The following is a 16,564-nucleotide window of genomic DNA, read 5'->3' on the forward strand; positions in this document are numbered from 1 at the left end:
TCTTATCTGTTTCAGTCAACAAACAAACAGAAACTGAAAGTGTATCTCACCAAACTAAAAATCAGATATAACTATCATCTAATAACATGAAAGATATCATAAGTGGGAAATTAAGTGCTTTGTTTAAACCAGACCATCCTGCTTCTTTTTTTCTCTGAGTCACACAGACCTCACCCAAAACAACTCACAAAGAACAGCAGTGACCGAGTATGTGATGCCATTCTTTCAGATTTGTGAGGCCTGCTGATGGTCACATGTTGTCAAACCTGTGAGATCACTGTTTGACCTGTGACCCCGAATTAATGTCAAAACAGCAGCTGGAAACCTGTGTGGTATTACTGTATAAGTAGTTTTGTGAAGAACATAAGCTGGGATACATTTTTTATCAATTCTCACATCACTCACTTACTAAACTACTTTCGCAAGTTAACCAGTTTATGTTGTTGTCCAGTTCCTATAAAACAGTTAAGGGATTAGGGGTATTAACATGACGCTAATGTTTGTCTAGAATAAAAAGCAAACGAAGCATAATTTCTTCTGGTTTAATATGAATTTTATGATCATCACGTCTTTCATGAACTCAAAGAGATCACTGTGAATATTTATATATAACATTTAAGCTATCAATACATTATGTGTTCAGTGCCAAAGGACCTTTTAATTGCCTGCATTAAGTAAGTTTTTTAAAAAGTAACAAAGATTTATTCAAACTTCTATTTTTGAAGTGTAATTGTCTATTTGGATTTTCTATGTTTTGGGAAATTATGTGTGTCTACCTGTCTTATACGTCCATACAAAAACAGATAATAAAACTTAACAAACACTTATAAATTACACATCGTACAAAACTCACTTACAATGAGAGAAAGAGAGAGGTGCAGCTTCTCAGGAACGTGAGGGGGAAATTGAGTTTTACTGTTTTCTGACATATTAGGGATTAAAAGATTTATCAGTTATTTGAGAAAATAATCTTCTGATGTAGCGATAATTAAAACAAATATTAGTTTCATCCATACTTATAATATCTCTAGCCATTATATAACTTTTGTAATCATAAAAACAAAGGATTAAAGTCACTGACTAATGTCCAGTAGCCACCACTAAATTTTATGATAATCTAATTTAATTAAATCACTGATAAAGTCATCAGCGCCGGTAATAAATGCAGACCTTATTACAGTCCTCCTTTCCACTTCCACAATAAGACATTGAGAGGTTTTCAGCTTTCAGGACAAACATCATTTGTTCAGCAGATGGCTTATTAGAGGCTCTGAGAAATCAAAAGTCAGCAGCTGAACAGATACAGTAGACTCTGAATCTATGCAACCACGTGTTGTGTGTGCATTTGTTAGTACATGTGTGTGCATTCCTTGAACCCAGCCAGTAACATGACATGCCTCTGAAACAGGAATGATAAACATTTAGTATAATCTTCAGGTTCTGTGGCTTTGGTTCAGATCCAGAGCATTAAAAAGCCAGAACTCTTTGAATTCCTTTATAGAATAAACTTGAGTACTGATAAGCCTGAGGACATTAACTATAAACACACACACACACGCATGCGCGCGCACACACGCACACACACATACACACACACACCACACACACATACACACACAGACACACACACACACACACACACACACGCACACACACACACACACACACACACACACACACACACACACACACACACACACACACACACACACACACACACACACACACTCACATGTACACACATTGCACATATGACAAAGTGGACCCTGAAGCGCCTTAATGGAACAATTAAAGTCGTAAAAAGTGCCCAGAGTATGAGAGCATGAAATTGTTCCTCTTTTGAATGTTATCAGAGTCACACAGAGTTCAAATCTGGGAGGAAACAAAACAAGACACGGCCACTGACTGGGTTGTGTTGCAGCAGTTACTGGCATGCCAAAATCTACATGTATGTTCCTCTAGAGACAGAGAGATGTAAGGTCTGCAAACAAATGCACACAAACAAAGTTTTTGTGCCTAGTTCTGTTTACTGTTTCCACAAGTCAGGAACCAGTGAGGGCATGCTGTGGAGAGGAGCGAGCCAAAGGTCTCTGTTAAATGAGTATACAGTAAGTTGCTGTTGTGTCAGTGCAGAATAGATGAGTGTATGTAACCCCCACAGTGATCGATACACTCCTCAGCAGTGCTCTACTTCTAGCTTTTACCTCCATCTTCTCTCAGGCCTCAGCCCTCTACCCCTGCTTCGCGGCTCTGATGGGTGTGTGGAATATTGGCTGTTGGCAGGCCTCTCTGAGCGGAAATACACACACACACACACACACACACACATACACACTCACTCACATGCATAACACACTGTGTCCTCAAGCACAACATGCCCTGGAGTTTCTTTACCTCTTCCAAATCTTCATCTTTCCGCTCTCTCTTTATCATTGCCCCTTTGGAAACTAGGTCAGTGTCAGTTCATGGCCTTAGCTTCTGCTCCAAGTATATGACTTTGTGTGCACATGTGTGTATGTTCATGTTCAGTTAGCAGCCATGCTTATCTGCCACTTGGCTTAAGAGCTTCCTTGACAATGTTTGTTTTCATGCCCTGTGCCGGTGGATTGGAAATCGAGTCTACATTTGTGTGTGTGTGTTTGTGACACGGTGATGATGAGGGGGTGGGGGATTCCAGGATTCTTGCACGAGGCAGCAGACAGATGTGGGAGACTTGAATCAAAACTTCTCTGTTGGCCAACTTCAAAATGCGACTTTTCCTCTAGTGTTGGTCTCTTTTCACTCTCCATTCCTCTGCCGTTTCCTCATGCTTTGGCCAGCAGCTCACACTTCTCCCTTGGATTTCAAGCCGAGGCTGAGAACTTGGATTCTAGCAGACACCAGGAGGGATGATTCAGTGTGTCTTTGTCATGCTGGACCTTCTGTTTGTGGTCCTGCTGTACTGGGGTCTTTTTAGCAGCTTGAAAAACATAGTTAATATTTTCTCCTTTATTCTTCATGACCTTTCCTAATTTTATAAGAATTGCCCATAAACATGATTTTGAACTGAAGACATGTTACAGCACACAGCATTACTGCTCCCAAATCAAAATCTTCAGATTTGTTGTTCATAAGAGAAAATTTTACTCAAAAAACTTGGATAATATACTGTACAATCCTTTGTCTTTGAATTACTTTTTGAGAAACAAATGGAATTTGTTTGTTGTTGTTATTATTATTATTATTATTATTATTATTATTATTATTATTATTATTATAAGCCACACTTTAGTTAATGGCACTTAAATATCTCAACAACTGTATTGACATTTTGTACCAACATTCATGGTTCCCATGAATCCAACTGACTTTTATGATGCCTTCACCTTTCATATAGTGCCATCAGCAGGATCAAAGTTTTCAAAGTTACCAGTGAAATATCTCAACATCTTCTAGATAGATTGGCGCCAAACTTTGTGGACATTCATAGTCTCTTTAGGAAGAATTGTAATAAATTTGACAATCTTCTAAATTTCCATCTTGTATCATCATCAGGCTAAAATATCAGTTTGTCCAATACTTCGACCAAACACCTGCAAAACTACTTACATTCCCTTCAGCCTCAGCTGTACTTTGTGTTTAGGGCTACTTAGCAAATGTTAGAATGATAACATGTCAAACTACATGCTAAACATTACCTGCTTAACATCAGCATCTTAGCATTGTCATTGTGACCATGTTATTACGCTGATGTTAGCATTTAGCTCATAGCACCTCTATCACTGCTTGAGACTCTTTTACACACACAGTAGTGAGATCTATGACCAGCCGATGTCAACAAAACTCAAGGGTTAATTTCGGTGTTCAGCTCTTTTCCATCACCGCCATCTTTTGATCTACAGTATTTCTGTTGACAACCCCTTTCTCTTTCATCCTTCTGAACTCCTCTTCTATTCTCCCTTTTGCAAAGAAAGTGTGTATTTATATCTGAATTGATACCCTAGCATAAATGAATCACATTAATACTGGGTCTCTAGTGTGTATATCTAAGTATATTTCTCTATGTGTCTATTTGCATGGAGTGTGTTTATGGGTCTCTACATCTGTGCTGAGTGTCTCTTACAGATGGTGGTGGTGAACCCCTGTCGGGAAAACTCAACAGGGAATGTTTTCCATCCCTAAGATGGTCAGATTTGTGTGGGGGACACTGACTCTGCGTAAATCACATGTGGAGGGGAGATAAGTGGGCGGTTAGACCAGCCTGGATGGGTGACTCAAGCCAAAAATACTATCCATTGTGCCCCACAGGGGACAGACCCTGAATAAATCTGTGTGTATTCAGTCACAGGGTGTGGACAAAATAAAATGAACACCTTATAATGTATTACAATTCAATATCACAAAATACATCACTGTCAGTGTAATGAACTCCAATGTGTATGAAAATATATTATAAACTATAAACACAACAATTTGGGGAATACACTTATTCGTTTTCTTAGAGTTAGATGAGAAGATTTATACCACTTTCATATGGTTTGCTTAACTTTGCGTTAGCAGTGGAAAACAGCCAGCCAGGCTGTTTCAGAAGGTTAAAAAAGTCATCCTGCTAACACCTCTTCAGCCAATTTTATACCTTTGCGTTAAGGGGTTATGGTGTAGTGAGGGCAGCTACATACATCGAGTACAAAGCTAAGTTGCAGCTGATGTGCGCTTTTTGAAAATAGAACTACATGTTTGGGCTACACCGGCAAAGGAGATACAACATGGAGACTGCAAAAACTGCGATCAGTCAGCTTGGGCTGCTTGTATTTTATCCTACAAGTGATGAGAATGGAGATTTTTGTTTACATTTCACCTTTATTGCACAGCAGACAGTGAAAATGTATACTTTGAACCAGGGCAGAGACAGGGGTATGACATACAACTAGGGTCCCCAGAAAAGCAGGGACACTTTTGGTGATATGGACACACAGCAGTAGTCTAGTCTCTAGTATAGTCTCTCTATTTAACACCAATTCTATAAATCACAGTCCACTGCTGCTCTATTTTACAAAGTAAATGAAATAATGTAATGTAATAATGAAACACAATTATTAGGAATATAATTAAAGCCCCATCTAGCGCTGTGGAGGTGAACAGGGGAAGAACAGCAGTGAATCATAAATCACTCCCCTTGTGTTGACCAGCAAAATCCATCTTAAAGCCAGCTAATTCACACATACATCTTGTTTGTTTAATCCACAGTCTTGTCGTCACTGTGAGGTTGTCTGGCACGTGGATATTCCTTTAAAGCCCCTGCTATTTGTAGCCTACTTTTGGTGCGTGTGTATGAAACCCCGTCCTCCTGCAAGTTCAAGAGTGTTTCTTGTTCCCATGAATACAAGCTTTTAATAGGGATCACATTGAGGATCTCTATACTTGTCTCCATCAGTGGGGGTGTTTTGATGCAATGTCCTGATTTCTCAATCAGGAGTGACACCAGAGGCCGAGGATTATGAGCGAAAAACATTCAGGATGAGTCACCAGCTATTAAACTCTGCTCCCAGGACACTTAGAAATGACTCATACAGTCAACCCTGTGTTCCTCCTTTCCTCACCCTTATAGCGATTGCTTAAAAGAGGCATCCCCACCATGAAAGGGACCAATTACAACTTTTTATGACCCAAAAAATTCTATTCTGTCGTTCTGGGGAAACAATTTTTAAGGGAAATGAGTTCACGCAGCGCCTAGGTACACACAAGGAAAATGATCCATTTGGAGGCGAAAAGGGATTCCTCCGAGTTATTTTGTGGTTATGTTTGATTTTGTGCTACAGAAGTGCACTGTATATGTGCAGTGTGTGTTAGTGAAGGAGACCATATGTGATAATATATGGCCAAGCCCAAACAGATGATAGAATTCTATCATTACAATATCCTCATGACAAAAAGGCCAAACTCCAGAATCACAAGTAACCCCATTACACACACACATACACACATATGGGGAGACTCATTTCTGCTGCAGCTCATTTTCTTGAAATATTTCACATGAAAATTGGCAGCAGTTGTGCTGCAGAAGACAAAAGGAAATGAACCGTGGCTGCTGGAGCCAAAGACAACACACAGTGTGAGAAAGTCTCGCTACAGTTATGCTCGCAGCACAGTGAGAGACAATCTCAATCTGAGCTATTAAAAAGTGCCCTGGGATATATGAAACACATAGGCAAGAAAATTAGTTGGTGAAGGAATATTTGTGATGTAGACAGAGAAATATTAGCTTCTGTCATGGTGAGCATTAAAGCAGAAACAAGTAAATTACAGAACATGAGTTGTGTTATTATTAAATGACAATCACTTTGTTGTCTGAGGGCTATTTGTTTTGGTATTAAAATACTACACCACTTTTTTATAACATCTGTTTCAGTCTTGCTATTTCAGGCCTTATACTTCAGCCATTTCAAGCCTGAGGAGAAAACATTCCCTAAAATGAAACCCACGCTCAGTTACGAACAGTAAAGAGATTAACTGGGAAAAGAATGGGGTGAGACCCAGAGGTGAGTGGGTAGTGGGCAGATGGAGGGTGGGTGGGAAGGTGGTGTCTTACTGTAAATGACACCTACTCTGTGTTGAGGAAAAGGGTAACCTGGGCATCAGTTGTCTCCCACACTACAGCTTGTTGATGAGAAACATGACTTGACCTGAGAAACAATTTCTGCAGTCCACTCATCTCTGACATCACTGCTATCACACTAACAAAGTGGTGTGTGTGTGTGTGTGTGTTTTTGTGTGTGTATGAGTGTACACATGTCGGTGGTGTATCTGACTTGTTGTTGGCTTCTTATCACTTATGCATGAAAGGGCACTTTTACACGTGATGGTCAGCTTACGAGTCCCGAGGAGAAAGCTCGTACAACTTGTATAATGCCCACCTTATGTATCGGCATACATACAGATTAATTGGGTGCTGGCTGTTACTGCTTCATATTTTCGATACAGACATGATAGTGGTATGTTTTCATCTATCTCAAAGCAAGAAAGCAAAAGCAAAAACACATTTCCCAAAATACCAAACTGTTTCTTTTAGTTCAGCATCTAGGTGAATGTACTTAGTTACTTTCCACATCTGACTGAATGAAAACTCCAATAGAAGCCTTTTGATGCTCAACGTCAAGAGTTTCTTGGTTGTTAAAGCCAGTGAGCTGTCTATGACTCCCACCAACACACCCCAAACCACTTTGCACTCTAGCACACAACTATTCACCTTCATCTCAGTTCCTCACACCCAGGTCACGCTTACGTCTCAGAGAGAGAGAGAGTCGAGGCTCCAAGACTACCAGGGAGAGGCTGTCTTACTGTCAAAACAATCCACTCCAATCAACAGACGCCACGTCTGCCCTCTGCCTCTCCGCCTCTCCGCCAGACTCTCTCATTCCTCGACTCTAGACCTTTTATCCTTTCCTTCGGACCTTTGTCTCTTCTGCCATCATCCCTCGCTACTCATACATACCATTTACAGTAATTGATGTTCTTATCTTACCACAAGTCCAAAAGTAAGACAAGTTTCAGTTTTCAATTATATTCTTATATCTTATATCACCAAACATACTTTCCAGTGCTTTCATTATCATATTACTTCCACTATTATGGAGCACAAGGATATGGGTCCAAGAGTCCCAAATCTCAATGACAAGATAATAATAATGTAAAAATTTAAACAGTGTGTGTATGAGTGTACACAGAGAGAGATGGATTTCTCAGCAAGAAAGCTCTGAGAGAAGACAAATATTAAGTAAAGAAGGTGATTTGACTATAACTGCGATTATTAGTTACTCCAAACCATGTTAACAAGAAAACTTTTTTTTTTTTTTAATTGTTGTTAATGTTTTCCTATCTTGCCTTGGTAACACAGTACATGATAGAAGAGATTGTTTTAAAGCTGGAAGTAAATGTAGATGGCCAGCTGCTTTGTATAATTATGGAAAGTCATGGCAAGTGACAGAGCAATACATTGGTAAATCCACTTGTTTCTTGTTTGACACTTAAAGTTTTTGATAATATGAATTAACACAAACAAAAATAACACAGATGATGGCAGAAGTGGAAAGTAACAAAGTACATTTACAGTTACTTTGCAGATACAGATTAATATTACAAAATATAATCAGCAAGCAAATAAATTGCATGTATGCAAATGTATTATTATACCCAGAAGTACATAAAGTTATTAAAATTAGCCCCACCTTTACCAGCTGCAGCATTACAGTAATGTACACATTAGTGCATCAATAATTATAATCCAGTTATATAACATACATTGTTCTGAAGAGGGACATTCTGCACAATGAGTATTTTTCTTTTGGTGCTTTAAGTATATTTTAATCATGATTTTAATGCTAGGGATGTGACGAGATCTCGCGACACGTGATTCTCGTCAGGTAAAAAGCTGTCTCACGAGATTCACGCAAATTACATTTTTGACATGCTGTGAATCCACACATTAATTTTCTCTCGTAGTGAAATACAAATTATAACTAATAAGAGATAGACTCACGGAGCTGAGCTGATGCCACACTGGCGTACGCCTTGATAGTAACCGCACCGCTCGCGCTGTGAGTCCAGACAGCTGTAAGGAGTGGTAACGTAGCTGGTAGAGTTTTTCAACATAAACATCTAAAAACTGAAGCGCAGTCTGCTCTGTCTGGGACTGTGAGCTGCACTGGAAGTTAACGTGTGGATTTGTGGTGAGATTTCTGCCTGGTCAGAAGTTTTTCATTTACTTTCGGTTTCACATGTAGCATGCAGTCCCAAACTGCGTCGGTCAAACGGTCTGAAGGGGATAACGTGACTACCAGCGGATCAAAAATGTAATACACAGCAGAGTATAGGGCAGGTAGACTTCTCATTAAATGATGACGTTAAGTCTGGTAATATTCTGCCTTTTCCCTGGACATGTCAGAGAACATAGATATGTGGGAGAGATTATGAATGTGCAGAAAGTTTTGACCATGAGCAGAAAATCTGGTGAAACACAGGAGTTAAAGTCCAGGAGTTTATAACTAAATTAAAATTAAATAATTTGTCATTATGGTGAAAAGGTGCCACAGTCACATTTAAAGAGGTTACTTCCCCAAACAAAGACACAAAGAGGAGGGAAGACTAAATCATGGCTCAGCAGGGATGATATTAAATAAGTTGATTTACAGGAGAAACTGATGGCAGCATAGAACGACTGAGAGCTGCACTGATTTATATTCTGTTATAGATTTTGAATCATCACCTGCCACCTGAATTTTGTGTTTGTCTTTATATAGATAAAATAAAATATCACCATAAACTTGTGCAGAAAAATTCATCTAAATGCAGGAAATAAAGTGTTTAATGCTCAGAATTTTTACATAATTCAGCATTAAAGATTTCTTAAAAATAGTGTTAAAATCTTGTCTCGTCTCTCTCTTGAACCCAATCTCGAATCTCGTCTGGTCTGATCTTGTGGGTTAAGTGTCTTGTCACACCCCTATTTAATGCAGTAATTTTGTACTTTTACTTAGGTAAAATATTAAATGCATTACTTGTAAGAGAGTATTTCTACGCTGGTTTTTCTACTTTTACCCAAGTAAAATTAAGTACTTCTTCCACCACTGGATGATGGTCAAGATATTTATAATCTTCTAAGACAGTAGGGAATGAGGCATCATATAGACAATTAAATCAAGTTGGAATACATGCATAAAATTAAATTATTTTATTATTTATTTTTTTTTTACAGAAATAGTAAGTTAATTCAGCTGATGACAGAAGTCAGGAGAGAGTTTTATATTGATAACACAAGCATTTGAATCTAATTAGTAAAGTACTAAAGTATCATCAGCTCATTAAAGTCTTGAATATTTACTTTCAGAAGTGAGTTCAGTAACATGCAGGAATGTCCAATGTTCATTTCCTCTGTTATGTAGCGAGCAGGAAGATGAGTTCATTGGGGTTCGGTGAAGCGATTACCAGCCCCTGTGGGGGCTCACAGGGCTTGAGGCTGTCTAAGAGAGAACTGTGGTAGTCGAATCAAGACATAACTATTAAAAAAATAAAGAAGCTTTGTAAGGACACTGATTCGAAAAAGTTGTATTGGATAGAAGCTGTTGAGAGCGAACCTGCAACATTGCACTGTGGTTGCACTCTGGGTGCTGCCTGACAGTTGGTTGTCTTGAGGCAGACACAGACTCTTGGCAGTATGTTCAGGAGTAAACGTGGTCTTGTCAGCAGTGATGGAGAGGCCTTGCAGAGGGCAGGACTTTCCAGGGGGAAAAAAGCAGTGCAGTGTTGTTGAGACTAAGTTTGAGGTGGTGGGCACACGTCCAACTGGAGATGTCAGCAAGGCTAGTGGAGATGCGTGCCTCAACCTGAGTGTCAGAGGATGGAAAAGAAAAGTTGTAGAAGTTGAGCTAATGATTTATATATATTCATAATATCCTGATGAAATACTACATAAGGCAAGACGCCTGTTGAAGCAGCTTAGGCAGGCCATCACTATTTTCTTTTTTGTTTCAACTTTGCACTGACCAAGAAGATATTTCATGTAACTATTATCTTGAACAAAACTACAAAATCTAATGTGCCGAATCAACACATAAACTAAGAATAACAGCAAGCTGCAGCTGTGTTCAGACAAGTGTGAGAGGAGAATGTGGATAATAATGAAGAGAAGAAAGAAGGAGAAAAAAGCTGATGGTGGAAACCAATGGAGTGGAATATACAGTGTCAGGAAGTTTCTCTTGGTTTTAGAGTAATAGCATACTTGAGAGAGGAGCCAGGCTGACTCTATATTTGCTGGGTGTGGCTGTAGGCATGAATCAGTGTGTGTGAAAACTATCACTGCAATGGACAAAATTCCTCAAAACATATTTTATGCACAGAGTTAATATTTACAGGACATCTAATACCAGTACTAAAGCATTTAATAAAGGGCTACCAACATTATGATAAATACAAGATAAGAATACCAGCCAGAGGGATGTTTAAAAACTTGATAACCTATCAGTTCTTATTAATGATGTGTAATTATAAATAATTAGTAAATGAGGTATAAACATTAATTAATCATTAATTACAACTCATTAACTGTTTAATCTATAGAGCATGTCTTGTTAGGAAGTGTAACTTGTGAACAGGTGCAAAAAAAAGCTAAATAATATCTCATAGTAGATTTATGATATTTATATCAAACTTTGACACTGATTTAGAAGTGTATTAGAAGCTTTGTCTTCCTCTTCCAAGCTTTTCTGGTTTGACTATATTATTATTATATAACAGTTAATAGTTCAAGCTAAAGGTCCAGAGCTTAACTTCTGCATTTTTTGCATTGAAGCTTTTGTATCGCGAGAGCAGGGGAAGAAAGGAAAAAACAGTTTTGGGGAAAGTTGAGCAGAGCAGGGATGAGGGAACAGCTCTGCTGTGAGGGAGAGACACAGTGACAGTTTTACCGTTCTCATCCTCTGGAATGCATCAGCTCCTCTAACTTATCTGTGCAAAGTCAACACACAACTGGATGCGCACGACCAGACTCCAAAAGTTACGATGTACATCTATTTATAGCAGCTCAGCGAAAGGTTTGAGTGACTTTTCTTCTTCTCCGCAGTTTTCTTCTAAACGTTTATTCAGCAATACCTGCAAGTAAAAGTGAAGCAGTCCTCTGTCGAGTCTGAGGCGAATCTCCTGTTCAGGAGACAAGGTAAAGTAACGGCTCACTCCTGCGCAGTTTTGCACATTATCATTTTTACACTGCATACTTTTGCGACTCTGAGCTGAATGATTTCCTAACTTAATAATGGAAGATGTCATGTCACGCTACTTCTCAGAGTGCAGCAGAGTTGTTTTTCTTTTGTGCGCATCTCATGCACTCCCTGCGTCTTTACCATTTTAAAAAAATATTGTTTTGCAGCTTTGACTCCAGACTGAGGTCGACGGGGCTGGGGAACTAGTTAAGGAGACTTTTATTGCACCGAGCACTGGAGTTAGTCTTAAAAGTGGATATGCCGGACAGTAAGTGTAGAGGACGGCTGCTGCAGTTGGCCGTGGCTCTAGTGGCCTTGCTGTCGCTCTTCGCCGAGATTGGAGACGCAGAAGAGGTGGTGGACACCGGGGACACCGAGCTGATGACCAAGCAGACCGACTCCAGAGCCAGCAGGGCCAAGAGGAGGGGAGGGACGGACGTCCTCAGAGGGTAATGTGACCATGATAATCCTCATTAGTCCAATTTGGGAACAGTTTCTTTTCATTTCTTTTCTTTTTCTCCACTCTCCCACTCTATGCCAACTTTTAATTTAACTCGTTCTGTGTTTCATGTTCTGGCTCGGAGCAGGTGTCTGCTGTGTTCATGTATAACCTGTTAGACCTTCATGATCAGTGAAGGTCAGAAAACACTTGTGTGTGTTTTTTAATAAGGCAGACTGAGACCCATGAGTGACATTGTCTGTGATGGGAAGTTTGGAGCAAAGTTTTGTAATTAAATACTGGCAAGACTATCACATTCCTGCTGACTGCAATAATAAATTACATCCAAACAAAGGAGGCCATTGGTCGTGTGTGGCTGTGGCGAGAGAGAGAGAGAGAGAGAGAGACAGAGAGAGAGAGACTAACAGCCTAATCCGCTTTCAGGCCAAAAACACCACACCCCAATTGTGGATAAATCACATCTGCAGCTGTACACAGTGGGTCACTGCTGGAGAGGTTGTGTGTGTGTGTGCGTGCCTATGAATAAGAGAGAGAGAGACAGAAGGAAAGCAAGAAAGAAAAGAAAATAAAGAAGGCTATGTCCAATGATGACAGCAAACAGCTGATGAAGGTCATACAGTAGACAGCTTAATAAGCATTCTCTGCTGGCATTTTTATTTGACATACTTTAAGTTAATTTATCAGAACATCTGGGTTTAGAGACAGGAAGAGCATACCGACATGCACACTGTCTCATGCTGACTTACCACTATAAGAATGTTACAAAGATCCAACAGCCTTCATTATTGACATGATGGATCTTTTTGTAGTTACACTGTACAGTATATACACTGAGTCAATACATGCTCAGCAGGTGATTACAAATTCACATTCATGTAGGCCTGTCACATACCTGTAGGTGGCAGGATGGCCCAGGTGTTCACCATTATGTCAGATGAAATGTTTTTTATAGGTGCGTCAAAATTCTTTTGCAGCACCTTGTGCAGCGTAATATTTTCCTCAATAACAATGTTTTGCATTGGTGCCAAATGCTATGCCACACCCAACAGTTGCAATTACCATAGCATAGTCCAGTGGCTCGAGACTTCCACAGTGGGTAACAAGATTAATCAAAGGGGTCATGTTATAATTGCAGGGGTAAAAAATAATACCCTATAATTTGTCTTTAAATTTACTTAATATGTATATAAACTTTATATTTTGACCTATCCTGTGATGAACTGGCAACTTGTCCAGGTTGTACCCCGCCTCTCGCCCAATGTCAGCTGTGATTGGTTACACCCTGACCCTGCACTGATGAGCGGGTGAAGTATGTGGATCTATGATCACTAAGCTTCCATCAGTAGACAGATATAGAGTGTCTAAAGACAGAGGGTGTTATATGCTGCATAGATTGTAAAGACGAAAGACAAATCTGTGATTATGGTCTGTGTATAAATAAAGTCTAGACTTGAGAGTGATCTGAACTGTGTGACATGGATTACTGACCTTCTGGTGCTGCGTCTTCAACAGACCAAATGTGTGTGGCTCAAGGAACAACGCCTACTGCTGCCCAGGCTGGAAGACTCTGACGGGAGGAAACCAGTGCATTGTTCGTGAGTATTACCTCCATTATTCGAGTACCATTGTAAATTCAGGTCAGGTAGAACTTTGAGCTTTGATCATCAACAGCAGTAGTTTTCAGAGACCAGCACCCTGCTGTTTTTTTTATTGGAGCCACCCAGTATCATACACATTACCTGAAGTTTTCTACTTTGTTAGGAAAAAAATCCAACAGGAATGTGACTCTTGCAAACCAGGATTGAATATTCACTTATTTTCAGCACATGAAAAAAATGATATAATAAATAATAGATAATAAACATAATAAATAAATAAATTTGCACTCTTGAACAGTAATATCAAATAGCAGGAATAAAATGCACTATTATAGTAAAGATGTAACTCTCCTTGATTTATTGCACTTGTTCAGTGAGTCTATCATATGGAACCTATAGGTTCACTTACAAGGGACTGCACTGTAGTTTTCAAGTAATGGATGAACATTAATAATCCTGACGGCTAACACTTTCAGAAATGTAGTTACTTTCAGATGGTATAAAGTTTGAACAGGTGAAAAAGTAAGCTTTGGAACTTTACTCAGGTACAAACAAAATATTACTATTGGTCACCCTATAATTTTACATTACCAATGGGTTAGTGTGGCTAATGGTGGTGATAAGCCGACAGCATGACTTAAAACAAATGGGTAGTGGTCATTCATTTTGGTCCATTTACTCAGGTATTCTGGCAGTGGTTTCTTTTTTCTTTGCATTTCCTCCCCACCTCTCTCTCCCTTTCTCTCCCCCTCTCTCCCCCTCAGTCGGCAGGAAGGTCTGAGAGGCTGTAGAGTTGTGTGATTGCAGTCTGGCTGGTCGGCTGGCCGGATGCCTGTCGCGGCTCTAATGACATTGTTTAGCAGTGGGGTTCAGGGAATAGGGGTCAGTGGCTGGACTCTACCTGATGGGAGCTGGGGGCAGGGGACCTGCCAACTACAGTCTGTGGGAAAGAGAACAACTGAGTGAATAACAGCCAGAACCAACTGAAAACACACACTGGTACACATTTATGGCAACAAAGCTCAAAGAAGAAAATAGCTCGGCTCTGTTGCCAAGCGGGCTTCTGTAACTTAACCATGATGAAGGTTAAAGGGAACATTTGACCATATTCGGACTGTGGTCTGTTTGAGTTTTGAAATAATACTGGAGAGTTCAGTATGAGGTTTTGATCATGGCTTAAGTTGCACCAAATAAATTTTGACTTGAAATTCAAAATCTGCAGCAGACAGGCTGATAAGCAATGGGGTTTCTCTCATGCATGATCAAGACAAATCCTGCAACCATAAAGTGAGCATTGGACTGTTATTTTATCTTGCACCAGACAATGAACATTTTTATGTTGCTTATGTTGTGTCATGTGCCTCTTTGCAGCAATCTGCCGGAGTTCATGTGGAGATGGATTTTGCTCCAGACCCAACATGTGCACCTGTCCCAATGGCCAGATCGCCCCATCTTGTGGATCCAAGTCAGGTCATTAAACAGCACCTCCTTTTTCCCAAGGAGTGAACTCCTTCGACACTTGCTATCATCAGCTTGATGGGTTTTATTTTATAGTGTGCATAGATGGGGAGGGGTTAACTAGTACTTGGCCAACATAAACACGTTAATGTTATGAATTATGTAAATAGGCATGTATGTCGAAACAACTGTTTTTTGGTAAGCAAGGCCTATACCACCACACCCTATTGTTTGCATAAATATAAAGGATCTATAATATTTAGAAAAACATTTCACCATGCAGCAACAATAATGACAAACTGTGAAAGATGATAGATGACAGAATATGCAGCCATGTCATATTTTTTCCTCTGAAGGATATACATGAAAGAGACTGTAATTGGCTGATATTGTTTGAGTTCAGACCCCACTGTGCTGTTTGCATCTTTTTTCTTAAGTTTTCTTCTCCTCATCATGAGTAATGAGCACTAACTAGCATGGTACAAAAATATGAGATACTAAGCCAAAGAACCTCCTAAATACATCCCTTGAAACTGCCCCAAGCAATTGATATATGTTGTAATCACATTCCTGCAAATAGCGGTCAATCTTGTGGGTTTTTGTGTGCATGTTTGTGTGTGTGTTTGTGTGTAAGAGTTGATTGTGTGTGTGTGTGTGTGTGTGTATGTATGTGTGTTTTGGAACTGACTTCCACAGTCAACCTCTCTTCCATGTTGCTCTCTTGCAGCTCACAGAGCTTCAGTTTAATGTGCTCATCTGTTTGCAAACCATAAACCTCTAGGAAATTATATCTTAGCATGACATTTCAAAGAACCAAGGTTCAGAGTGATTTTTGTTTATTTTGTACATCTAATCTGCAGTGTATGTTTGTGTACTCCGAATTTAAATCCAACATTGCTCTGTGTGTATGTGTTTGTATTGTTCTATCTATAGTCCAGCACTGTAATATTCGGTGTATGAATGGGGGATCATGTGCTGAGGACCACTGCCTGTGTCAGAAAGGCTACGTGGGAAACCACTGTGGTCAACGTAAGGATCATCCCGAAAAGATCACTGTGACACACTTATTATTTTTGACATAATTTCAGAAAAAGATATGCAATATAACCTCTATTTATAACATTTTTCATTTTAAGCTTGTGTTAAATACTAATTAACAGATGTTAGCATACTAACACATTAACTAAGACGGCGAGCATGCTAAACAACAGCATGTTAACAGTATGTTGCCATGCTAGTGTTAGCTCTCAAAGCCCTGCTGTGCCCAATACAGCCTCACAGAGCCGCTAGCCTGTAGTTGTGTATTCACTGTTTTCCTG

General features: G+C 39.6%; 1 protein-coding gene across 1 annotated transcript in view; it reads left to right on the plus strand.

The window, feature by feature from the left end:
- Positions 1-11,370: 11,370 nt before the first annotated feature.
- Positions 11,371-16,564, plus strand: part of fbn1 (fibrillin 1) — a 70,615-nt gene continuing 65,421 nt past the window's right edge. Inside the window, 5 exon segments of the mRNA XM_038701350.1 lie at positions 11,371-11,686; positions 11,897-12,178; positions 13,702-13,784; positions 15,159-15,257; positions 16,179-16,274. Coding sequence (XP_038557278.1) covers positions 11,988-12,178; positions 13,702-13,784; positions 15,159-15,257; positions 16,179-16,274 — 469 coding nt within the window. The 5' untranslated portion in view covers positions 11,371-11,686; positions 11,897-11,987.

Source organism: Micropterus salmoides, unplaced genomic scaffold (genome assembly GCF_014851395.1).
Source record: "Micropterus salmoides isolate LMB-PRFRI ecotype aquatic unplaced genomic scaffold, ASM1485139v1 Ms_hic_scaffold_6, whole genome shotgun sequence".
Classification (NCBI taxonomy): Eukaryota; Metazoa; Chordata; class Actinopteri; order Centrarchiformes; family Centrarchidae; genus Micropterus; species Micropterus salmoides.